The 27591-nt window shown below is 36.3% G+C and overlaps 1 protein-coding gene across 1 annotated transcript in view; it reads left to right on the plus strand.

Annotated features, from left to right (window-relative positions):
- LOC145684120 (ATP-dependent RNA helicase DDX54) overlaps positions 1–25139 on the plus strand; it is a 63731-nt gene extending 38592 nt beyond the window's left edge. The window contains exons 11-14 of the mRNA XM_081756046.1: positions 5721–5910; positions 10628–10766; positions 15095–15230; positions 24918–25139. Of these exons, the coding sequence (XP_081612172.1) occupies positions 5721–5910; positions 10628–10766; positions 15095–15230; positions 24918–25066 (614 nt within the window). The 3' untranslated portion in view covers positions 25067–25139. The remainder of the gene's footprint in view (positions 1–5720; positions 5911–10627; positions 10767–15094; positions 15231–24917) is intronic.
- Positions 25140–27591: the final 2452 nt, after the last annotated feature.

The following is a 27591-nucleotide window of genomic DNA, read 5'->3' on the forward strand; positions in this document are numbered from 1 at the left end:
AAAAGAACTCCCTAGTTTTAAGTATAAATTTAATTGGGAAATGAATGAAAACTTACATCAATGAGTGCATATCATGAAAGAAAATTTCTTCAAGTTTTGTTTGATGTTGGTAGACTTCAACGTGGGATCCATTTGTAGCCCTGCACACATCGAGACGATATTCCACTTCTCGACACGTATTCACCAACAGTTCAGGTGTAACTGTCTCAACCGCTGTGACGATTCTTTCCCGTAAATGATCGATGTCTCTGAACTTCCCACTGTACACATTTTTTTATGTGGCCCCAAAAGAAAAAGTCCAGTGGGGTTAAGTCTGGGCTTTCTGGTGGCCAAGGTATTAAGCCAGCCCTGCCTATCCACCTCCCTGGAAAGCGAGTGTCAAGAGCCGCACGCACATGGTTACTGTAATGAGGTGGGGCGCCATCTTGTTGGAAAAACACAAGCCCCTTTTCCGCCTCAATATCGTCCATCAGGGGAAAGACGTATTCTGTCAGTATGTCATAGTAAACGTCCCCGTTTATTGTTTTTTCTACAAAAATGAAAGGACCAATCATACGATCTTCCATCAAACCGCACCAGACGTTAAGTTTGGGAGAGACACGTTGTAACTTCATGTGTATGCTCTGCCCCCAAATTCTCCAGTTATGACGATTAACTGTTCCACTGACATGAAATGTAACCTCATCAGAAAAAAGAATTTTTTTTAAAAAAAAAAATTGACATCATCATCAAGTCTGTGTAGAAAGTCAGCAGCAAACTCATATCTTTCGATTTTATCAGTAGGTTTAATTTCATATAACAGTTGCAATTTGTAGGCGCGCAACTTAAGTCTTTTACGCACAACATCATACACAGTACCTTTAGGCACTTTTAATTGTAGACTACATCTAGCCAATGACTTCTTCGGGCTCCGAACACAAGAAACACGGATCTGTTCAACATCATCTTCAAAAGTTCTCGGTCTATCTGGTAATTTTGCTTTTAAAACACTACCGGTTTCCTTAAAAGATTTTAGCCAATGACGGATAGTTTTTGATGTAGATGGTTCACCACCACACTGACGTGTAAAATTACGTTGCACTGTTATAACTGACTCAGTTTTCACAAGCCAAATAACACACTGCGCTTTCTGTTGCGGAGTACACATTTTGCTGAGTTGCTCTGCACTGCACGCCTGCTTGGACTAAACTGGGGAAACACAGGAAAACAATACTGGTGCCGTCTCAAGGTTAAGCAGACCTGTCAACTGCAGGGAAGCCATACTTGGAGAGTTGATGAATCAAACACCACAAACTAGAATAGTGTATGTCACTTTGTACAGATTCTAGGATACATTAAAACTAAGTTCTTTTACACAGAAGCCTTTGAAAATGACTTAATTATAAAGGTAACCAAGAAAGTTCTAGTTCTATCGCTTTTTCACCCACCACCTTCGAACATCGATATGTCACCCTATACGTGCCTCGAAGATCAAATATAGTCTCCGTCAGCATCGACGACTTTCTGCCAACGTTCTGGAAGGCTGGATTCCATTGCAGTAGAACTTGCTGGGTCGTGAAGCAAAGAAGTTATCAAGTACATTTTGCACCTCTACTAGGGATTTGAACTGGCGTCCTCAAGGTGATTGTTCAAGAAATGGAACAAGTGATAATCGCACGGTGCAATGGTCGGGGAGTATGGCGGATGTAGTAGTGTTTTCCATCCAAGGCGTAGAATGGTATCCGGGGTCATCCTAGCCACGTGGGGCTTAGCGTTGTCCTGTAACAGGAGGACCCCTTTGCGATTCAGAAATGCTGGCTCCAGAGTTTTGAGTTTTTCTTGAACACGGCTCAACTGCTAACAGTACACAGTTGCATTAATGCTCTGTCCAACTGGTAACAGTTCCCGATGCACGATGCCGCGAGCAGTCCTCCATAGGAGGGTCTTCTTCTGGTGCACTGCTGGTTTCGGCTGTTTTGGAACCGGTTCATGGAATGCTAACCAATAGTGACGGCGCCGTACAGCTTCGTACAGGACCCACTTCTCATCATATGTCAACATCCTGTCCGGAAATGGCTCCTTCCTTAGACGAGACATCAAAGCAACACAGGTGTCCGCTCGCATTGCCTTCAGGCCCGGAGTCAAATCATGTGAGACCCATTGATCCAACTTGTAGTGCTTCCCAAGTTGATGGAGGTGCTACCAAATGGTCTCTTCACTCACACTGAATAGTCCCAGTTCCTTACATGTCTGGCCACTGTTCGCCTCAATTGCTGCCTGAAGATCATTTTGGTCTTCCATCATGTGTTGGTCTTCCGGCACGTGGATGCGTCTTCCAGTGTTTCGTGACCGTCCTTAAACTTGTTAAACCACCGCTGCACTGTCCGCGTAGTCACGACACCCTCACCAAATGCCTCGTATATTTTCCGCTCCGCTGCAGTGACCTTTGACCCGAGTTGGAACTCGTACAGCATACACGCCCTTATGACGCTCTGTGGAGGTCCCATGTTCACTCTGTCCGTACGCAAGTTAAAGGTATAACTGAACTGCCACAACCAGGTAGTATGTTGGATATACTCTCACAAACAACTGACCTTCGCCCTATCTCCATTCACATTCAGCTCAAGGCGTGAGGGCCAATGGAACACAGACCTCCACAAAAAGCAACAGAACTTTCTTGGTTACCTTTATACTATAACACTTAATGATTGAAGATATTCGATAGGATACATATCCAATATTAACTAGAAGTGACTTACAAATAGCGCATAGAATTAAATTTCTCTGTGAAGAAAGCAAAATTATTGCTTGCTTCATCACGGATCCTCCAGTAATATTGCTTGCTAAAACAATTACACCAATGTTAATTATCCTATATCTACTTTAAAGGTAGTTTTCTGTTAAGTACCGACATAGTATTTGTTAGGCGGTGAAATTTACCTATTCACCGGCATCAGTATTGTCACTGCTGATCACTTTTGGTACCCTCTCGGTCACTCACTCTGCTTTCTTTTGCATCCTTCTACAATACGTTGTTTCGCTACCATCCAGTGTATTCGACGAACAGGATCTTTTGAAATCGTTGATGATGCTCGCTGATGATATTTTTGATCATTGACACAAAACTGGGCTTCCTACTTACCAGATGGCGTGAAGGCACGATTACCTTCCAGAAGCCATTCTAAATACTGTTATCGTAAATGATCTTTGAACGTCTTCTTCACCACATCAATCACTTCCAGTTTTGGAGTCATGCCGTCAGGTATGATGACGAGATCTGTCTGTCTTTTATATTATATTATATTATATTATATTATATTATATTATATATATATATATATATATATATATATATATATATTACTTCTTGTGTGAAATGACCCTTCAAAGTATCTAAAACTAACATGACTTTTTTGGTAATAGAGCTCCAAGTAGTGGACAGTTCTCAACGACAGACAGTAACCAGTACTGTATTTTGACAAAATTTTGAAATCTCCAATGTACACTCATGTCCAAAATGATTGTCGCATATCTATAACTGTCTTCTTATAATCATATAATTTGATAATGATTTTGCAGGAGACTTTTAATACTATTACTATGTGTGTAATCGAGGAATGTATATTTGTAGTAAATTTCAAAGGAAAATAATCATAAATACGGAAATTATAATGAGTAAAACAAAATGTTGCTAAATGGACAAGAAAGTTATTTTCGTTTTGGTGTTCTTATTTACTGCTCTTTTGACATGAAATTTTCCACATACATGTCTTTGTCGATTATACACATACTAACATTATAAGAAATACCGGGCGAATTCGTTATCAAATTGTATTCTTACAACATATTTATAGACATGCGCCAATAATTTTGGACATGAGTGTACATCTTGAGACTTGTTTAGGACTAGGCCTGACTGCTTACTGATAAATATTAATCATTCTTTTTAGGGCACACAAAAAATAGAAATACAAAGGAAAAAGATATAATAATTTATTAAGAACTAATTTGTCGATAATAAACAATGTTCTTTCAATATCATAGGCTAACAAGTACATTGAATATTATTAATAGTCTCTCGAACTTGTATTATGCCGTAGAAATTCATTACATAAAAAAAAAAAAAAAAAAAGTGAGCTAAAACACGTTCCTTGTAAATTAAGCACTTATTGTGCTTCATAACATCGCAGTTACATATATGTACACCTTCAAACATACATAAATAAACTAAAATGATTTAGGAATTAACAAATAAGCGAATACAAGAACTTTGAACATCTCAAGGAAAATATTCAACAGAAATAAATGAATTTAATTCAGCGACAACACTAAAGAAAATGACGTCATTGGTTCAATGAAAGTAAACATAATCTGTAACGGGGTCTACAACAGATCCTTTACAAATTACAATTATACATTTTTTTCTTTTTATTCGCGGACCAGCATTTGACCATCACTAGTGTTCGTGATAAAATGAAATCTTTAAAAGTTTTACGTCCCACGGCTATGCCAGCTAGGTTAAAGGAGACGCTGATGATAAGAAATGAATGAAATGAAGAAAGTAGGAGGAAACGGGAGAACCCCTAGAAAACCCACGCACACGGTGTTTGTCCACCACAAAGCTCGCTTGGCACAAGCTGGAATCAAACCAAGGACCCCATGCACCAGAACTGAACGCTCTACCAATGAGCCAGCGCGGCCCCCAGTGTTCGTGATAAGTACATATAAATAGCCTGTATTGTATTGTAGTATTTCCAAAATTCATTGTCAATTGCTTGTTTATATTTAAGCTGTAGAAAACCAAAGTGAGCTAACTACTTTGTGGGAAATTAGCATTTTTTGGAAAGTGACAACTTGATATGAACTGCTGCTGTTGGGAAATGGGCTTTACCTAACCGTAGCATCAATTTTTACACTCAGTTGTTGTAGCGTAAGATTCATACGGTTCAAATGAGTTCGTGCTTAAACTCAGAATTAGGAAAAATGTTATTTTACTCTGGTTTTGGACAGCTTATTTAAAGATATTTTTCTTAAAATGTTACTTTTATCTTTATATTATATTTGGATTCACAGTTTTGAAATCTTTTTAGTGTACCATAATATTATTATTTGTGGTTTAGAAGCTACAGCTTTGGCTGATATACATCTTTAAGGGTGTCTATTAAATCTACTTTTAGACCTTTTTAAAACCTATTTTTTACAGATAGGAAGCATTTTCCGTTAATAACACAAATGAATAATTCAAAATTTACATATGTATAAAGCTAGGTTACCATGGTACAAGAATCTTGTAGATGTCATTAAAAATATCTTGCAACCATACAATATTTCTCCATGTAAACATAGTTTTGAAAGGGACATGCAACAATATTTTCATCTTGCAAGGAGTAAAACCACGTGCAACTTTCTGGGTCGTCTTGCTTGCTACCTGCTATCGCCCTCCCACTGACATAAACAGTTTCACCACTTCCGAGAAACAACGGATTCTTTTGAACGGGGAAGCGGTGCGCGCCAAAATACACGTTTTTAATGAGGATGTTCACTATTTGTCCACTAGAATGCAGTGCTGCATAGGTGGAGATATCTTTCTTGCTTTCAGAAAGTTGCACTGTGTAAACATTAAATAGAAATACGGTATTGCGAGATCTTTTTAATGACTGAGCTACAAAATTCTTGCAGCATGGCAACCTACCTTAATAGATAATTATGTGATGCAATTGCGTATTATGTATTTTACTTAGGAAGTGAATTTCTGGAAAGGTGTTTGCCAGATAGTACAACAGAGGACATTAACGATGCGTTCAAACATATAGTTCAGCCGAGTAAGAGAAAAAGTAATGATGTCAGAGGGGGAAAGAAGAAAAAACAACGAACTATAGACAAAGAGCATTTCATACCCTACAAAGCTCCTGATCATCACACAGAGCAAGGGTAAGTTTACTTTTGTTCATAAGGTGTCAAGAATAACTGTGCCAGATTCTCTACAGAAAAAATATCCATGAAGGTTTTTTTTTTTGGTACTATTATTATTATTATTAATAGATGCTATAGAATGTATGTTACATAAATGAATGAAAAGTACTGATCTCTGTATCGTGTTGAATATTTGATTTTATATTATTTCGATCCACACTAGAATCTTTGTCAGTAACACATAGCCTAGTTATATTGACTTCCTTTAAAAATCTTAGAGTGAAGTAATCGTACAGAGTGTCGCACAAATAGTTGACACATTTACGTAGTTATTTTATAAATACTGTCAGAGGTTTGGAAACGAAACACTAGCATAATATTGGCGAAATATTAATATCCTTTTGCAAGATGATGCATGGAAGTATGGAGCATGAAGAGCACCAATAAGTTTACAAAATGTCCACCTTGAGCCTGGATGCAGGCCCGGGGTCTGGCGGGCCAATCATCAATTGAATTACGAACATTGTCGGTGGAGGAGGGGCGGACTGCTTTGACAGGGCGCGCTTGAGGAAGTTCCCATTAGGGAGTCCCCATTGAAGCATTAATCACAGTTTGTAGTCGAGCGGATTCAGATCCGGGCTGCTGGAGGACAAGTTTGATGTGGAGATGAAGTTGGAGACGTTGCCCCGTAATCAGTAACGTGTTGACCTTGTCTTGATCGCAGTAGTAGAAGGTCCACTGTTGGTTAGGGAACATACTGATATTCAGTGGTTTCAGTGGATCCAATACTGTAGTTTGGTATAGGGTAGCCGATGTCTTCATCCTTTTACATTAAAATGGATCCATGTTGTCCGTTTAAGCTCACACCCCGCCATACCATGACTGATGCTGAGTTATGGGACTTTTGCACTTGGGAAACATCTTCGTCAGGTTCCACTAATAATGATGCGTATACACGGTCATTTTGAGCTTGCGTATTTACTGTCATTTTGAGCATTAAAGGACTACTCAGGTGTGAACAGCTTCTCGTCGAAAAAGAGAATGTCCTGTGACCATTTCCTGCGTAACGCTTGAGGAGACGTTTGACTTTCAGCGCTCTCTGTTAGCATAACGCATCAGTCAGAAAATGATCTGTACGTTGTTTGTAGGTTCTTGAGTCCCAAGTCCTAATTGAGCACTCGTGACATGATTAATCTCGAAATAGACATATTTTGTGAAATCACTGATTTAATCCGGACGGGGTTTCGCCGAATCCGTGCAGTTACAGCTTTCAGCTGGCTGTGGTGTTTTCATTGTGCGCGGTCTGCCATTACGCTGTCAGTCATTGACACGTCCCATTTTATTATAACACTAGATTTTGCGGTAGACAAATCATTCACTGATTTGCATGGGTTTAAGGATAGCGAAGAACCGTTGGCGGCATTCCCACCTTGTGTAGCGCTATGACTGCAACACAATTCTCACAGTCACTCCACTCCCATCGTTACACGTTCCCACTGCCACTCGTCTTAACTTGGAATGAACAGCGCATGGATCCACGTTGTCCACGTTACCCAGGTGGCTGCAATCACTCATATCCTGCGTCGTCAAACGACTGTCAAAATATCTGACAATGTTTATGAAATAAATAGGTAAAATTTAGATACCAAATTTATTTTTAAATTTTACACATGCATATCGTTATTTGCAGAATAATGTATCCATGGGAAGTTTTTCTCTGTATCACATTTTCAATATGGCCTCCGTTTTACTGAGGGAGCGCGGTGGCTCAGTGATAGAGCGTTCACCTCCGGTGCTTGGGGTCCCTGGTTCGATCCCAGCTCGCGCCGTGTGGACTTTGTGGTGGACAAACACCGTGCTCGTGGGTTTTCTCTGGGTTCTCCCGTTTCCTCCCACTTTCTTCATTCCACCCATTTCTCGTTATCACCGTCTCCTTTAGCCTAACCGGCATAATCGTGGGACGTAAAACTTAAAGATTTCATTTCATTTTTTCAGTTTTACTGACCTTTTCTTCAAGGCAGATGCGATTGTTTCGTATCACTGTGCACCACATATCTTCATGAATGTTACCACTCAATTGAACTATTCAGACCTCGTCTCATTTGCATAATGTGTCTTTGAACGGGATTTTTTCCACTTGAAATAGCCCCACAGAAAAAAATTCTCACGTATTTAAGTGTGGGCTTAAAGGCGGCCAAAAGAAACCTTCGTTGTGTTCGTCGGATATCAATTGGTAAACTTACGATTACCAAAAAAAGAACTGTGTTCAAAACATCCAATACAATAATAGCTGTGTGAGGGGTAGCTCTATATTGCATAAACCATTGAGTGTGTATCGAAAAATTATGTTGACAGTAGCTGGGATACAAAAGCATGTCGAACCATATCCAAATACCGCTGTGAGCTACTTGTATCGTCAGAAAACGCTGACTCTATCAATCCATGACTGGATTAAGCCACCTACATGGTAGCATTATCTCCATGATGTTTTTTTCGTGCACAATGTGTGGTGTTCTGTTATACAAACCCTGATATTTTGTTTAAGTCCCATCTATATGAAAATACACCTCATTTGACAACTATATGTTGTAAAATACCCAATTTTTCCTTCTGACCACTGTGCGAATCGAAATTCTTTCTATTTGTCACGGTCGGATAGCTTATGTAATATAGTAATTTTACAAATACAGCTTGACTTCATTGTAACGGGACATCGCGGGATTTGAACTCACGACTGATATCGCAAGTCTAATCTTAGATTACTTAACCGTGCCAGCGGACTTGAATGCTTTTTGGCATACATGTATTTAATGTAAGTATGCAGAACATTAGGAGGTTCCGAAACTTTAATTCCGTTGATAATAAAAAGTATTACCAGCAATGAAAAAAAGAAAGAAAAGAAAAAAGCCATCCATTTCTGACTGTATTTGTACATACATATATGATCTGTAATATTCTCCGTTTCTTTGAGAGTGTGTTACTGTTTGCTGAAAATTATCGTCCCTCTTCAGTATCAAGGCTACCTAAAACATGGCCGTGCAGTTTAAGCCTGAATCCGAACCACCATATTGCTTTCAATGCTCTTCCATAGGAAATCGAACCCGAAATCACGTGCATGCAAGGTGTGCGCGCTAGCCACTAGAAGAGCGGGGAAACTTGTTGGGTTTCACTCAGCAATGAATAAACGCTGCAGAAGTGTTCAGTTCGTATTTGTTTTATTTTATTCGTAGTATTACTGTATTCAGCAAAATGTTAACGTAGAAAACGGGCATATTTTCTCGGTAACACACACACAAACACACACACACACACACACACATATATATATATATATATATATATATATATATATATATATATATATATATATATATATATATATAATAGAGAGAGAGGGGGGGGGTCTCAAAAGTCTCCTGACAGGGTAACTCTGTTATTATCAGGGTTACAACAAAATGTAAGAGGAGAAACCGTCTCCAAATATAAGGTTTTCAATCTAATGTGAAGGAATTTTTTAAATCGGACGAGCCATTTGGGCTGTACACTCCTTATACGCCCAATGTTAAAGGAAAATGTGACGTTGTCATTTACCTGGACCCACAACACAAAGTGAATGGGGGCATGTTTGAAGTGGAAGCTGGCCATCGACACGTTAGCGTAAAAGACAATGTTGCACTTTCATTTAACATTGGGTGCATAAAGAGTGTACAGCCCAAACGGCTAGTCCGATTTTAAAAAGTCCTTCACTTTAGAAGGAAAACATCATATTTGTAGACGGTTTCTTCTCGTACATTTTGTTGTAACTCTGATAATAACGGAGTTACCCTATGTCAGGGGACTTTTGAGACACCACACACACACACACACACACATATATATATATATATATATATATATATATATATATATATATATATATATACTAGCAGCGTTCACCCCGCTTCGCTGCGGTCACCCCGGAACGCAATAAACGTTGTTACTTAGATAATTTTTACTTTTTCGCTTTCAAGTGATATGATAAAAACCATAGAAGATTGCAGTAAATGTTAACATTATATCGCCTGTCATTTATGTTAACCCGCCCCGCTTCGCTGCGGTCACCCCGGAACGCAATAAACTTTGTTACTTAGATAATTTTTACTTTTTCGCTTTCAAGTGATTGCAGTAAATGTTAACATTATAGCGCCTGTCATTTATGTTAACCCGCCGAGTGACACGGTCATGCGGGTTGCATATAAATACGTTTATTTTTACCTATGATGATCTAACAAAGGATTTGTATGTTATGGACACTTGAATGGTCAATTATCTCAAGACACTGGTAATTAAAAATTAAAGTGATATGATAAAAACCATCTAGGGTCCAAATCCTAATAACCCCCCAAAAATAAAAGAAATTGGTTCAGCCGTATTAGCGTGATGAGGGAACAAAGGATTTGTACGTTCTCTTTTATATATATATATATATATATATATATATAGATAGATAGATAGATAGATAGATAGATAGATAATGATTGTTGTTTGTGCAATAGAAATAAAAGCGTTGGACTGTTTTTCGCATGAGCAATGTTCCAGTGACTACCTCTCAAACATTCCGCTTAGAAATTATTTGCAAACTTCATTTTTAAATATCTTTATTCATTTTTAGTTAGTTAATGCTTCCGCTACAAAATGATACTTTTGTAAGATAATAATAATAATAAGTACGTATATGTTTTTTTCTTTCTTTCAGATTGGCTGTAAATAACTTTTCTGAAGAAGCTTCGAAATCTCAACTGGACCTGACGGGAGACGACACAGAGGCCTTCCGGTTAAAGAGAAGAATCGTACAATGGGACAAGAAGAAGAAGAAAATGGTTACAATAAACCAAGTAAGAGAGAGAGAGAGAGTTACTTACACACGTGTACGGTTCGATCTTTGGGAAGACTTGAAAGTACTGTCGCAGAATTGAATTCTATATATCGCATCGCAGTTTGCTATACAAAATCCTAGAAACGTGATACAAACGAAAAATTGTATCGCAAAATGCGATGCATCTGTGATCGTAATTTATTAGCGAAGTGAGCTAATTTTGCGACAGAAAACAGTCTATCAGTATCTTTCCTTATGAGAGAATGGTTCTCTTTCGATCTTACATACAGTTAAAGCTCAGTGATTAGTCTTGTTGGATAGCCGACGTTCACTTTTAAGTGTTCGTTTTCGTTGGCTCCCATGAACACAATATACTACTGACTACAAACCGAATGATTGGAAAGAGATCGTAGATCTGATGATAGAGACCATATCCTCTTCGAAACTTCATTCTATCTGTAAAGTAAGCGGCTCAATCGACTCTTCAAGTCTAAGACTCGAGCTTACTTTTCAAAAACTTGATTACTAGCTAAAATACGGGACCTTAGCAGTACTCTTTTCTGCCCTCTTATTTTCTTCATATTTGTTTCATAGTATTGGCCTAGAAATATATTTTTGTTTTGCTATGCTCGCTTATTTTACATTGAAGTTACGAGAAAAATAGTGTTCGGTTTAAAATACATAAAACAAATTGGATCCGAGTAGCATGTAGCTCAAGTAGAAACTCGACTTTGTGTGAAATAAGTGATTTTGTTTTACCGTAAAAAAAAAAAAAAATAATAAATAAATAAATAAAAAAAATAAATGAAGTTGACTTCGTGGTGTGTAATTCGAGTTACCCGTTTTTTCAAGTCATTACGAATTCAAAATTTAATTAATTAAAAAAAAAAAACTATATGGACACATTCGAAAACTGCTACCAGCTTAAACAATATGTAAAATGTCAAATTTAAAACTTTTTCAAAATATAATTGCTGTTACTGTTTCCTTATTTTACTTCTTATTATCATGTGTGTGATTCATAGAAAATGTTTACTATTCCACTGTATAAAATAATAATAATAATCTTTTTTCTTGGATGTCGAGAGTGCAATACAAAAGTTACAAATTGCGGTGCAAATTTAAGTGTTTCACATTTTGCTACGCAAAAGTCAAAATCTTAAAACGTTGGTATATAAATATATAATATTAAATAAAGATAGCCCCTATCTCAAAAAAGTGTTGGTTTAGTATGTTTGAGTACAGGAGATAGCCATAGACTAGACCTGTTAACTCCAGGTTCAGGGAAATTTATTCCTTTTATTTTCGTTATTAGATTTTTCTGAGGTACCCGGTTGCCCGGCGGCCCAATCCACTCCTGACCAAATATATAGGGTGTCCCGTAAAGAACGCAACTTTTGAAGTGCCCGAAATTTCTGTTCTAGTAAGTTGGCAGAACTGAACGTTACTTATTTTTCGGTTAGTAGTTATGGAGCACCGAATAGTGCATGATCGTCATGTGTTTTTTCTGTACGGGTAGGAATGGAGAGCTTCACGATAGAACAGCGTGTTGTCATAGTGAGAACGTATTACAAACGTGTTGAATGTTGTGCAGAGACTCTTTGCAAGCTCCGTGGAAACCATGCTATTCGGCACGCCGTGACTACTAACCACAAAGGCAAGACATGAAAATCGCGTAACGTTCAGTGCTACCAACTTACTAAAACAAATGGCGGGTATTTCAAAAATTACGTTTTCTGTGGGACGCCCTTTAAAACGTCTTAGCAGTGTTGAGTAACTACGCCATCATCATTTTTTTTCCCTCATTGATTTGTGTTGAGAATCATTTTTATGTTTTCTTTGAAATGAACTAGAACTCCAATGATTTTATTTTACCGGTATCTTTCCGAAGTCTACTTAAATATTCCTTGCTTTCTCAAATACATATAAATTTAAATTATTCCATTAAATTTGATTAAGTAAATGCTAAAATTATATAACAAAACTTTATTTTCACGAAGTAAGGACATTTAAATAAATTTGAAGAATAAATCAATAAAATCAAACAACCCTTAAAATATCAATTATTGAATAGGCTAAAGAAAACAAAGATGATGCAAGTATTCAACAGTGTTTATATTTCATGCACTTTAGTTTCATTATGCACCACGCAGAGGATAAGTGCAAAATGTACACAGCATATACCATGAACGGCCCTCCAAGTAGCACCTAAAGTAATTCTTGCAACTCGAATATTGAAGCTCCCTTGTCGCTAAGCGGTTAGTGTACGCGCTTTTGACGTGGGAGACTTGAGTAATCGAATATTGTACTAGGTTCAAATTTCAAGGCTCTCCCATCCGGAATCGAGTCCTGGATTCGTGCACTAAAGAAGCGCGCGTTAGCGGTAGACCAGTTGACAAGGCCAATTTTCATTTGAATTTCTGATCGTTGCTTCAAGATATTTGCATGGAACATAAAGCTAAAATATTTTGTCGATAAAATTTATCACATTTAAATTTATATATTAGTACATTGTAAATATATCAATTCAATTTTGTTTTCATTGACAAGCTTAAAGTAATTTTAGAAAGGCAAATTGTTACAATGTTAAATACAGTGAAACCTGTCAACTTGGCCACCTCTCTAAGTTGGCCACCTGCTTATCTTGGCCTAGTTCGTCTTGAACCTGCATTTTCCCATAAGACATTCGTTACTTACTACTCTATAAGTTGGCCACCTGTCTATCTTGGAAGTTGGCCACACTAAAGCAATGTTTACCCTATGATGATAATGATAAATTTACCTGCGTATCTTGACCACGGAAAATACAGTTTTGTTATTTTTCTTAATTCTTTCGAATTCCCATATGAAAGGCAGATGTTCTGTATTTTTGACTGGACACATAGAAGCTCGCACGATTTGTTCTTGGAGGTCAATGGCCAGAACACTACCCTCATAAAAGGGTGGTAAAGGAAGATGTGAATAAGAAAAAGCACGTACAGGAATTCAGGAAATGGTTGTACGTATTTGTTTACCCTGTCTGTTTTGGTAAAACCATTATATATCGGCTCCTTTCATCAGTGGGAAGCTTTAGTAATTCCGGAAAATTCTCAAGGTTAAAGCTCAATTGTCATTTACTGGCACGTGACTGCATGTCAAAAGGTAGCGGAGGTTTTGAGATATGAATTCCCTCAAGATTTTCTCAAAACATCGTTTGCTCCGAGGATATTAGAATGTGCATATTCCTGGGGGAACCGAGCGGGCCCGGGCCTCCCAAAGCTCATGTGGCTCCTATTTTATTTATAAGTATACAATATTTGGTATAATTTGAGTGCAATTTGTCTTAAAATCTTCGTATATATACCTTCTGCATCTGAATGCCCCCCCCCCTCCCCAATTTACAGAGAAATCGGCGCTCTTGCATACTATAGTAATATTTCCTAGTACTGTATATTTTTATGATTACTCTATATACATTATTTATAAGTAGCTGCCGTGCCACTGCTAATTAAAATTTTACAATCAAGTAATACTAGAAATCCTATTCTAAAAATACACAATTCACACTTATTTTCTGTAAGTTGGCCACCTGTCTAAGTTGGCCACTTTTCGATGGAACCGATGGTGGCCAACATAGACAGGTTTCACTGTATCTGATTTTCATAGAACCATTCGCAATTTTCTTCTTGAAATAATCAAAACTTTGGAAAGTGGTGCAAATATACTACGTATGCGGTTATAATCTTGACATTATTAACAGTGCAGTGCACTCACTTGATTTTCTGTTGCTGTGGCATCTCATTAATATTCACTAATATTCCAATTTTTCTTTTTTATGACAATTGGTTGGAACACTTCCACTAGTTATTTTGCACAGTGCACTAACTGGAGTTCGTATAAAATCATTTATCTGTATATTTGCTTAGAATTCTGTATTTAAAAAAAAGTAAATAAAAAAAACTATTTAAACTTGAGATGGCCAAAATTATCCGGTTTCCGGATAAATTCCGAAATCGTAATTTTTTTAATTTCGGAATTTTTCCAAAATCAGAAATTTTCTCGCCATCGGAATTTTTCAGAAATGGAATTTTTCCGAAGTACAGAAATTTTCCGATTCTTCTTTCCAGATTCCGGAAAGTAAAAATTCCGGAATTGACCATCCCTAATTTAAACTAATCGTTTGTTGCTAGTGAACACCCCAAAATTTTTTAAACATTCTCAATATCTCTTTAACGTGTAGATGAAATTGTTAGTGTTGTTGCGGGTTTATATTTTTAAAATCACCATACACAATGACATTACGATTTAATGTAAGTGACTGTATTAGGATGGAATATTTATTTAAAAATCCTATTATTATTATTATAGGAACCAAAAGATCGAAAGATAAAGACGGAATCTGGCGCCTGGATACCAGCTTCATATAAGACTAACAGATACAAGGAATGGAAGGAACGAACGAAAGCAGAAGCTGCGGAAGAAGAAGAAGAAAGGAGTGATTCTGGTGAGTGATACGTAATAAGTCATCATCATCATCATCATCATCATAGATATTCTGACCGGTCACTTGCCTCGCCTGAGAAGTTACCGTGTATCACAGTTTTCTTAACGTAGAGGAATTTTCTGTTTTAATTAGTGGTGGGCACAAAAACTGGTTTTTCGGTTTTCGGTTTTTAGAAAAACCGAAACCGGTTATTGGTTTTACCCAAAACCGGTTCGGTTCTTCAGCTGATCCGGTTTCGGTTTTCTTCAAAACCGATTCCGGTTTTTTTCCAAAATTTGTTCTATTTCTGACCAGAATGGTGTTCGTTGTTCTCCGGAAACTGAATCCATTTCCACAGAAGTAGTTTTATGTGTTTTCGAAGTTTTCACCGAAACCGGTTTCGGTGAAAAACCGAACCGGTTTTGGAGAAAACCGAAATGTCGGTTTTTCGGGTTTGGGTTTTTATAGAAACCGGATTTCGGTTTTTATAAAAACCGGTTTTGCCCATCCCTAGTTTTAATACCATCCATAAACTATACCCTCTTTCACTCCTCCCTTCTTTGCTTCCACCATACCTTCTAGCACGTTTTTTTTTTTTTTCTGAGCCAGTTTCTCTTTCTAATTCCAGCTAAAATTCTTTTCTCTCCCACTGTTTCTGACACCTAATTCGTTTTCCGTTCGACTCAGCTAATTCTCCCTGTTCTTGTTTACATCCACATTTCGAAGTCTTCTAATTCTTTTTTCATCACTTTTGCATAATGTCCATGTTTCTGTCCCATAGAGTGCAATATTCCACATGAAACATTTTATAATTCTCTTTAACTTGTTTGAAGACTCCCGCAAACTAGATTTTTCTTTCTCCTAAGTGCTTTCTCGCCGTTCCTATCTTTACCCCTATTTCACTTTCACACTTTTATGTTTTCATTAATATTACAGGATGTCTATCGGTCATGAAAACGTTACGAAATCAGAAAACGGTCATGAAAGTCAAGAAATTTAGTTTTTGGGTCACGTTTTTTTTTTAATTATATGTAGAAATATAAGTGTAGACTGGAAAATTTTGTTGTATAAAACGTCAAAATTCACCACCAAAAATGTCTATGATCGGCTTTAGACGCTACCAAATCGCAAGCAAAGCACGCTTCTATCGCATGCATGAAAATTCGGCCCAATTCGCACCTAAATTCGCTCTTGAGAATGTTACTAAATTTTATATTTTGAGAAAGAAAAGGTCATGAAAGAGTCACGAAATTTCATTTTGGAATTTTAGTAGACGCCCTGTATTAGTACCCAGGTATCGAAAACTACCCACTTGTTCTGTTTTCTCCCCTCCTACTTCATTTCGTTCTAATCACCATAGCTTTTATCTTTATAATGCTGATTTTTATTTCATATTCGTCGTGGCCCTTCCTCAAGTTTTCGAACATCTTAAGTATTTTAGATTCTTTGACAACCACCATATCATCTGAACATCCTATCTCCTACCGAAATACCGTCTTCATTATCACTATTAAATAACGTCGGAGAGCGACAACATTCCTGTCGAACTCCCATTTCAGTCATTTCTGTGGTAGTATGGATCGTATTCACCTGTCATTTGTGTGATAGTATGGATCGTACTTACCTCTGTCATTTCTGTGGTAGTATGGATTATATTCACCTGTCATTTGTGTGATAGTATGGATCGTACTCACTTCTGTCCTTTCTGTGGTAGTATGGATCTTATTCACCTCTATCATTTCTGTGGTAATATGGACCGTACTCACCTCTGTCATTTCTTTGGTAATGTGGATCTTATTCACCTCTATCATTTCTGTGGTAATATGGACCGTACTCACCTCTGTCATTTCTTTGGTAATGTGGATCTTATTCACCTCTATCATTTCTGTGGTAATATGGACCGTACTCACTTCTGTCATTTCTTTGGTAAATGTTGATCTTATTCACCTCTATCATTTCTGTGGTAGTATGGATCGTACTCACCTCTGTCATTTTGGTAATGTGAATCTTATTCACCTCTATCATTTCTGTGGTAGTATGGATCGTAATCACTGTCATTTCTGTGTTAGTATGAATCTACCTTGTTCATTGGATCTTTAAGAGTTTACTTGAACAGTTTCAGTCACTTATACTGTGACCTTTCTCAAAATGTGAAGTCATTCATATTTAATTGAATCACTTTATGGTAACATTTTGCTCTTTAGGTGCAAGAATTCTAAAATGGAAAATTTGAACAACTTCCCTATCGATAAACTTGTTTTGGTAGAAAAAAGTATTCCTGTAGAGATTTTTTTGATGAAAGACTGAAGATTTTATAAATCTTTCTGAAAATATGAACTATGTGTGAATCTCATTTGGGCAATACGTCTTCTTTCCTTGAAGATAATTTTACACATAACATATAACATCTATACAAAATTAAAGGAAAAAGATTAGTAATTCGGCGTAATTGACAGCATTACAAATTATTTTATCACGTTGGCTGTTTAAACTAAGATGGTTTAAAACTCGGTGTACTCTAGTGTTGTTTATTCGAATTTTTCTTTCGTTATTCGAATATCCGAATATTAGTTATCAGTATTCGAATAATTGTTCAAGTAATTATTCGTTATTCGAATAACAAATATTTGAAAAATCCATTAGTCGAATAATGAATTATTTGAATTTTTACATTAGTTAAAACCAGATGTTTCCTTTAAACCGAAGAAATAAATTTAAGAGCAAAAATACTACAAATCGAATGAACTTAAGAGCCTGACATACTAAAAATAATACAAAATTTACTTTTTTGTGTGTGTGTGTTTGGTTTTCATAAATGAAAGGAGATAATGAATGCAACTTACACAATCGTAGATAATGTTATTCTACAACAAAAAATATGAACCTAAAGAATTTTCAGTGTTGCCATCCATAAAAGTTACAGTATTACCAGAATAACATTTCCCCCAAAATTTAAGTTAAGTCAGGGACTAGAGGAACGAACTCAACTGCATTTGATTACGTATCATGTTTTGGTATACTGTGAACCACTTTTAAAATAACATTATTGTTTAATTTTAATTACTGGATGTTAAAACTATTTTGTTTATTACAAACTAAATACAACTATTATTTAAAAAGTAGATCACAAGATTTTCAAACAGCATGATACGTAATTAAACGCAGTTGAGTTCGTTCTTCTAGTCGCTGCCTTAACTTAGATTTTAAAGGAAATGTTATTCTGGCAGCACTGAAAATTCTTCAGGTCCATATTTTCCGCTGTAGAATAACATTAATTATGATTGTAGTTAGTTGCATTTCATTATCTCGTTTCACTTATGAAAAACAAGCAAAGGAAAACTTCTAAATTTTGTATTATCTTTAGTATGTCAGGCTTTAAATGGTGAAATTTCCTCGTATCTCAAACCATCTAATAAAATCTTATCTCACTGATTACAAACCCATAAAACATGAATGTGAGTTATTTATTGAAATCAAAATATTTTCTGCATATGTATATGTATGAATGGTTCAGAGTCAGAGTGAACTCAAATGATTCGTGTCTTTATTCACTTCTTTTATTGATATGCAAATTGAGTTAAATCTCTGTATTTCTGACTCCGTGAACTAAATTGGGACTAAATTAGATCTTCTGTACTCTATTGAATTTTGAAATTGTCTATTTATTTTAATAGTGGATATAACTCTGTGCAGTGATTTGAATTGTGCAGTTGTGTATCTTTTTGTTCTTCTAAAGTGACTTAAAATATTCACAACTATACACGATCAGTACAATTATTTCTATCATTTGTCCTCCGTGGATAAATCGGTAGACTCGTCGCGTTTGTAATCAAGGAGTTCCACGTTCTAGTTCAAATGCAGGGCAGTTTCTCTCGGGTGCAAACCGAATAGTGATTCGAATCCTGCTTTAAGTAAACTGTAAGCCACGTCCTCCATAGCCCCGTTGTTGTATAAGGACGGTAAGGTCAAATAAATTTATTTCTGTCCATACGAAATCTAAACAAATAAAGCGATTTACCCCCCTCCTTCCCCGCAAAAAATGGTTGAAACCAACAAAAACGTTTTTTATAACCAAAGTTTTTGCGAACCCTCTGTTTTATACACTAAAAATCCATTCCAATTTTCTTTTTACATTAACAGTTATGTATGTACTATTTTGATGTAATCGTTATTCCAGTATTAAAACATAGTACCAATTTTTAAGTACTACCACTCATGAAGATCGGGATTCGATTCGTGGCTCGGTCCCTCATTTTACCTGTCTCTCTTTGAACTTTCAATAATGGTAATCTTCATTACCATCACTGTTACTACGTCCTTCTTATGTCTTTAGTATTCTTTTCTGTTTTATCCTTTACACTCCATCGGTGAGCCGTTTGAGATTTAGAAGCTAAATGTCTCTGTTAAGTTTCTTCACTGTTTGCCTTCGAAACAGCCATGTAAATATCGTTTATCTTGATTATCTTGAAAATTTCGCGTACACCTCATACATATATATATATATATATATATATATATATATATATATATATATATATATATATATATAGGTATGCAGAGGTGTGCGAACCTCATGAGGTCGACGCTTCGAAACTCATACTCACTCCCTCAATCCCATGAAGTGAGTGTGATGTCGAAATGTTGAACTGAGTGAGCCATCGAGTAACTGTGATGTCAGATTGGTAATATCAGCGTGATGTGGAGTGATGTCATGAGACTGAATGTGCGATATCAGTCTGAGAATGAAAGCGTGAGATCGAGCGATTGAGATCTCGAAATAGGTGATGTGGAGTGAGCATGATGTAACTGGTGATGTGAATATGAGGTGGAGTGAGTGTGAAGTCAGACTGCGATGTAATGTCTAAATGATGATGTGAGCATGATGTGAGTGTGAGGTCGAGTGATTGTGATATTAGACTGGTAATATGAGCATGATGTCGAGTAGTGCTATGAATGTGATGTCAGACTGGTAATGTAAGGTAAAGTCTAGTTACCGTAGTGTCGAAATGATTATGTAGAGTGAGCGTGATGTAGAAATGATCATATGAGCATGATACCGGGTGGTGTTTATGAGAGATCGAGTGATTGTGATATCAGACTGGTAATGTGAGAGTAATGTTGAGTGATGTTATAAGTAGAGAGCGGATTTTAAGATGCAGCACCTTTTCTAAAAATGTGGTGGTTATAACAACCAAAGTTTAAAATATCTATTTCCGGGCATAAAACGAACTGAAATGAACGCACTTTGTTGCACCTTTTTAATGAATGTTGCACCTTTTGAGCTAGATTCATAAAATTTTCCTTTTTCTTACTTCTTTTAGCCTTCAGCACCTTTATTGTCCCTTTTTTCTCTCTTTTTAAAAAATTTTGACAGAACAATATGTTTTATTTTCAATCTAGTTTACACATAATATTCCATAAATTTAGACGCAATCTTGACGGATTTGCTAGCGATAAATTTGAACTGAATTTGCGAAACAAGCCGTACATAGAAACCTTTGTAGCTTCAACTGAACTTCCTGTCCATGTGCTTACAAGATGTGTACCACTGGTTTCCGTTGATGTCGAGCGAAGTTTCTCCACTTACAAGGATCTTCTGAGCTCCAAGCGATAGAAATGTTTTGCATAATCAAGTATAACCAGTTGCTGAAAACCCAGTAGTAAGTAACGGTTTCCCAAGCCACAGCATTTACTAAATTAATGTTTTCTTTTTTAAATACCTAGTTTGTTTTAACCACAATTTTATTACAAGAATGTCGAATGTTGTACAAGTTTGAGATTAAATAAAACAATTTTGCAATTTATGTCAAATATTTAAAGCCAAGATTTTAACAATATTTGCTGTTGTAATGAATAAAGAATGTTCATGTAACTATACTATAGCACTTAATGAAGGTCTAATTAGCACCTTTTTGCACCTTTTTGAAGGATTTTTCAGCCCCTTTTATTCCCTTTTTCCTACCACATTTTATGCACCTTAAAATCCGGTCCCTAGTTAGAAGTATAAGGTTGAGTGAGTGATGTCATACTGGTGATGTGAGCGTGAAATCGGATGATGTATGTGAGAAGACAAGTAAATGTGATGTCAGACTAATGACGTTTAAATGATGTGAACATGATGTCGAGTAATCTGAGTGTAAGATCGAGTGATTGTGACAGACAGCTGGTAACGTGAGAGGGAAGTCAAATGATGCTACAAGTGTGAGTCGAGTGATCGTGATGTCAAAAGGATATGAAGTGAGTGTGATGCCAGGTTGATGTATGAGCATGAGGTCGAGTGAACGTAATGTCCACTAAGTGAAATTTGTATTACAGGCCAAATTCGTTGTTTTTAGTTATATTTGATCTTACGTAATTAATTAATTGTTTTTTGTTATTTGTTACGTTTACATAAGATGACGTCTTAAGTAAACACTGAATAAAAGTAATGGTTGGCGAAAGGAATTTTAAATTTGAAACTTGACTAAGAAGAAAAAGAAGAAAGAAATTATTATTATTTAAAATAACACAATTTTCTAGAAGAATTAAGACCTTTTGATAAAACGTTATTCTTAAAACTATATGATAATTCAGCAAGAATCTGTTATAATTGTTGAAATTGCGCAACATAGAACATAACACTGTGTCTACAACAAAGGTAATATATAACCAAATAAGATTTAATTAAATATATTTAGAGACTGTTAACGTTAACTAATACCATGTTGAGCAGATAATAACTTAGGAGTTCGGGGAGAAGTCTTTCAACCCTGATTCTGCTCAGTCACTAAAAATATGAATTACTCCTTTTAAACAGAATTGATCACGTTCACATGTGTAATATCTCGCAAATAGCATGCTACAGAATTTTTTTTATTACCTGCGAACTTTAAACAGTAACTTAAGGATATATACATACTACAGTAAATAAATCATCTGATCAACTAAAAATCTAGAATCTTGGAAGACTCTAGGTAGAATCAACTAAAATATACCATTAACCTTTCCAGCTCGAGTAGCAACGAAGTCGCTAGAATAGGCATAAATCGATCTGTGGAAAAAATAAATAAATAAATAAACACGTATAAGAAAACAGTTAAAAAATGTATGAGAATTGATTGATAAATGATACGTTTAGTACAGTAACGACAAATGTGTTTAATATTATGATAAGGTATATTATTTTATGTTAATGATGTGTTGATATGACGAATGTATAGATATACTATTATTAAGTAAAAGGAGAGAAAATAAAAACAGAATACTTACCCTCGACTTGAAGAATTGTACCAAAGCTGCTGTAACTAGGGTTGCCAACTCGGGAAAATAAAAAAAAAAAAAAAAAACCCGGCACCCCCTCAAAATTCCCTATGATAGAGGTCCAAGTGTCTAAGTGTGAAGTTTCTCTGTTCGAACCCATCCATGGGAAGGAAATGTACTGTCGTGTACAAAAGTGCATTAGCACCTGTATTCTGCATATCCTTAATACATTCACGTATAAGCTTAATAGATATATTGTGCTATAAATGAGAAACTGAAATCGCCATTGATCATTTTATTGTATTTACCAGTAACTGCCACTTCTTTAAAATTATCAAAACAGGTGAACAAAGGTATATTAATCCTTACGTGACAATTTTGAATTTACAAATTGAAATTTACTCTTTAAACTTATACTTCAGCTACAGGAAATTGCTTTAAGAAGTCCTTTTTCACTCTCAATAAATGTGTAAAATTCCTTACAAGTAAATTTCAAATTTTCCCTGATACAGTCCCTAACATCTCTTTAAAATTATCTAAACAGATAATGGTGAAAATTGACAGTTTGGATTTACAGAATGAATGTTACCTTTTAAATCTATACTTCGAACTAGATATAAATTAAAAAAAAAAAAAAAAAGTCATAAAGGGTCGGTCACCGGCATTGATCAAAATAATATCAATATTACCGGCCAGTTGGCAACCCTAGCTGTAAATTGCGACTTAATGGGAACTGAAAAGGAAAAGAATATACCATTAATAAAAGAATAATATACTGATAATTACCTTGTCAGAAATGTTGTTTCTGCCTTAAGCTAATAAAGAATTGTCTACCGACTAACTAATCTTTAATGGCAAATCACTATGTTTGATCGATTATGTGTGTAATTATGCTAATATTAACGTACCCAGCGTTATACTGTAAACCTTATTATACGCTTGTACTGCGGCTGCTGTATATTAATGAACGATGTTTAACCATGCTTAACCTTGCTTTTCTGTAAGTTTAGTATGTAACCATGTTTGTTGAATTTTCAGCATTGTTCTGTTGTCGGGATAATATAATTCGCTTGGTGTTATTCGCTGTTACGTCAATTACATATGATATCTAATGTTGGATAAATATCTTAGTGCATGCTAAGTTCGAGACTGTAACAATGTAAATTCCAATATGATTTTCTTGACCATTTTCGTGTATCCACAGTCCAGCAGAGAGCTTGGAGCTTGATATTTTCTTGTGATAGAAATCGTGGGTGGCGGCGTTATCCACTGGGCCAAAGGTTCAGTCTTTTTTTGTGTGTGTGTTTCAGGGTAACGTTAGGAAGTAGATCCGTGACAAAAATATATTGCGATTATCACTCTCACACACGGGCATCATTGGCTGCCACTGTCGGAGTGAATTGTAGGAAGCAGGGTTGATCGTAACAACAATTACATTTTTAAATGAATTCCTAATTACACCATGAGGCGAAGCGGGCGACGTTGGAGGTGTGATATTAGAGGGAGGGGAAGTGCAATGTTAACAGGGCCAGCCCTAGACAGTTTGCCGCCCCGTGCAATGGCATCATTCTTCCCCTCCTTCTCTAGAAAGAACAAATCTTAAAAGCTTTGATTTTATGTATGCCATCCCATCATGAACAACGAAGGGGAGGGAAAGAGCACTCGCACTAAGAAATGCCTAAACGCTACAAATACAATCTCGTTGTGTTTCTTTTCTTGTTTCTTTAAACAATAATCTATTACGTTAGTGAAAGATAAAGCGAACACGCCTGCAGAGAAAAGATGGTAATCCTTTTTATAGAATTCAATATCAAGCTTTAATCTGAATATATCAGTTGGAAATTCCAGTGTAACTTGCTCTTTTATCTTTATTTTTCTTTCTGCGTCTGTTAAAAGAAATAAAAACTTGTTTGCAGCTTCAATGATAAGGAACTTCTTTGTGACAAAGACAACACTAGTTTTCATATCAAAGCTGTGATAACTAAATGGAATAGGTGTTCGCTACTGTTCGAGAATTGCGTGCCTGCATTTGATAACAATCAAGCAATTTGCTGGGATTCGCTTTAGTACTGTTCATGTGACCTTAAACTGATATGACCTAAATATGATTTATGAATGTAATATTCAAATAGAAAATCAGCATAGTAATTTTAACTACCATCATCATGAAGTCTGTTTCCAACAAGAAATAATTATTTTGAATAATATAGTTACGACAGATTTACCGTCCCGTGCAAATGCACGTGTTGCACATATGATAGATGTGAATATGAGTTCGAGTGAATGTGGTGTCGGAATGATTATGTGAGCCTGATGCCAGATTGATAGCGTAAGTGTAAGGTTAGGTAAAACTAGTCACCTTTGGCTGTATGTGACTTATCGTAAATCAATATTATTTTACTTCTATTTTAACATGCTTTTAGGCGATTTTTCGTCCACTTTACTCACTATCTTGTATTTATATTTCAGATGAACAGAAATTTAAGAAGCACTTTTTCGGTAGGAAGAATAGCAAGATGAAGAAGGTGCGCTCAGAGTTGAAGCGTCCAGAGCAAATATTAAAGGCCAGAAAGTTGAAGGAGAGGAGAAAACAGCGACATGGTAGACGCAAAAAATAGAATATCTTTTTTATAAATAAACTTCAAATTTGTTGTGTACATATACGAAATATAATTTAATAACGACTTAAAATTGTGTATTATTTAACGAATAGCGTGCATGAGGAAAATAGAATAATCTAGTGAATTAGAATGCGATTTGTTTCAGAATTGAAGCTATACCCTGGCCGTCGAACGAAGATTTCTGACAGCTCAGCTCGCGAGGACGATTGAGGAGTGTGGTGTTGCCATCTGCTTCTCACGCAAGGGGAGAATCGTCTGCTTCCTTGTTGAGAGTGGGAGTGAGTGAGTGAAAGTTCGGCAATGTGCCGTAGTTACCATGGAGACGCGACAGATTCTGAGCCTAAGGTTGGTTGACCTGGTGTCTTCTGCTCGCTTGCCGTGGCCATGTGCAAAGCTGTCAGAAATCATCTTTCACCGGCCAGGATATAGTATGTAGTATGTGTCAGGTGGTTGAGGTGGAACGCAAAATCGGTGTTTTAGTTTGTGATAATAAGATTTTTACATGTGTATGTTTTTGCGTTGCGTTACACTCCGTAATTTTTGCGAAGACTATTACGAAATGAGGTCCACATGTTCAACATAATATTTTCAACTCAGCTCCCGAGACAACCATTTTATACATGGATGTCTACTTTATATATAGTCTCTTTCAAAACATAAAGTCCTTCTAAAGGAAGCTATATTCCTGTTAGGAATATAGCTGTAAGGTGTTAGTAAATCTTCAACTAAAGGTCATACTTCGAATTTCCGTACTTGATTCAATGTTAAGGAAATACCAGCAGGTGAGTTTTGTGAATGTGTCCTGAATGTGATGCTGAGGACGTCAGGTTTTGAAATGAACTATACAAAGTAAGGTAATATAATTAGGATTAGGCAATCACATTATCCGAGGAAAGGAGAGAAAAAGGATTGGGGAGGGAAGGAAGCGACCTGGGACCTGTATGGAAAAGATTGAACTTTTTCTTGGCAAGCTGAATCAATTAAAAAAAAAAACGCATCTCGATACCTCTTACCGTTTTTGCTCCATACAAGTCAGTATTGAAACCGAAAGTAAGAATAAATTTGAACCATTTCATGTATTGGTAGAATGCTGTCAATACTCGTGTTGTCTGGAAACGATGAATCATTTGTAAACAAAACACTTCTCGCTATCTAGATCGACTGCATTTACAGTTTCCCAAACATTTAGCCCGGTCCAGACTTTTGGCCACACCCTGTATTGCCGTGTTTATGTAGCGATAGACGTTGAAACCAGAAATGGTTTATTTTAGCCACTTCCGGTTTGAATAGAGCTTCAACGGAGGAGATGGGACCTATTTTTTGGACGCTGAATCGATCGCATCTTGATAGCATTTACAGAAATACGGAAATCAGTATTGAAACCGGAAGTAATAATGAATTCGAACCACTTCCGGTTTTAGTAGAGTGATGTGGATGCTCATGATATGTTGTCTTGAGACGCTGAGTCGTTCGCAAAACGCTTCTCGCTATGTTACCATTTTCGTTCTATGGGCTATAAATGTTGAAACAGAAATAATAATAAATTTGAACTACTTCCGGTTTTGGTGGAATATTGCTAATAATCCTGATATGTTGTCTTGAGGCGCTAAATCATTCGCAAAAGAAAACGCTATCGCTATCTATTACCGTTTTCATCCTATGGTGATAAACACTAAAACCAGAAATGGCTAATTTGAACCACTTCCTGTTTAAATAGATAATTAACGGAGAAGATGAAACTTATTATTTGGACGCTGAATTGATGAAAAAAGAAGCTTTTCGATATCTTACCGTTTTCGCCCTGATACCCGTCGACAGACGGATGGACGGACAAAGCCATTCTACAAGACTTTCGCCACGTTTACATAGCATAGTTTGGAAGTCTAAAAACCAACCCTTTTACAAGAAATTTCGTCATAAAAGAAATCAAGAGGCAAATCGACCATGTCCGTAAATTGCTTCCTGTTAAATGTTACAAGATAACGTAAAAAATAAAATTGGAATAAGGTTAAGTGAAGAAAAATTTGACTATTTTGAAAAGCTAGAAACTTCGTCATTGGCATGAATAATGACAAACGGTGGCGTTCGCAGTTCGTCAAGGAGAGTTAAAGCTCCCAAATTCTTATACTTTCAGGTGTTTGTATACATATCTTAGTAACAATAACTACCTGCATGGATTCTAGTTTCCCAAGTGTTCTGTTTATTTATTTTCTAAATCTGGTCCCCTTGGTACAAAACAAAAGCTGTCGTCCTCAAACTATACTAATCTTTAAATGCGAGACACGTGTAACGTGATAAAAGATAATTCCCAAGTTCTTCCATTCATTGGTAACCTGCGCCGCCCCAGTTTTACGATAATATACGAAAAGAATCAAACATGCGTATCAATATTATGATCCAAAGATGTTCCAATATGAATCCTATTGTAAAATCGTAAAATAGTCATAAATAGGATGAGATAGACTGAGGATTGACATTAGTATTATTTGCATTGTCGGAAATTAGTGTTAAAAGAAATGGCA

The sequence above is a fragment of the Thermobia domestica genome, chromosome 4 (genome assembly GCF_964235325.1).
Source record: "Thermobia domestica chromosome 4, izTheDome1.hap1.1, whole genome shotgun sequence".
NCBI classification, from domain to species: Eukaryota; Metazoa; Arthropoda; class Insecta; order Zygentoma; family Lepismatidae; genus Thermobia; species Thermobia domestica.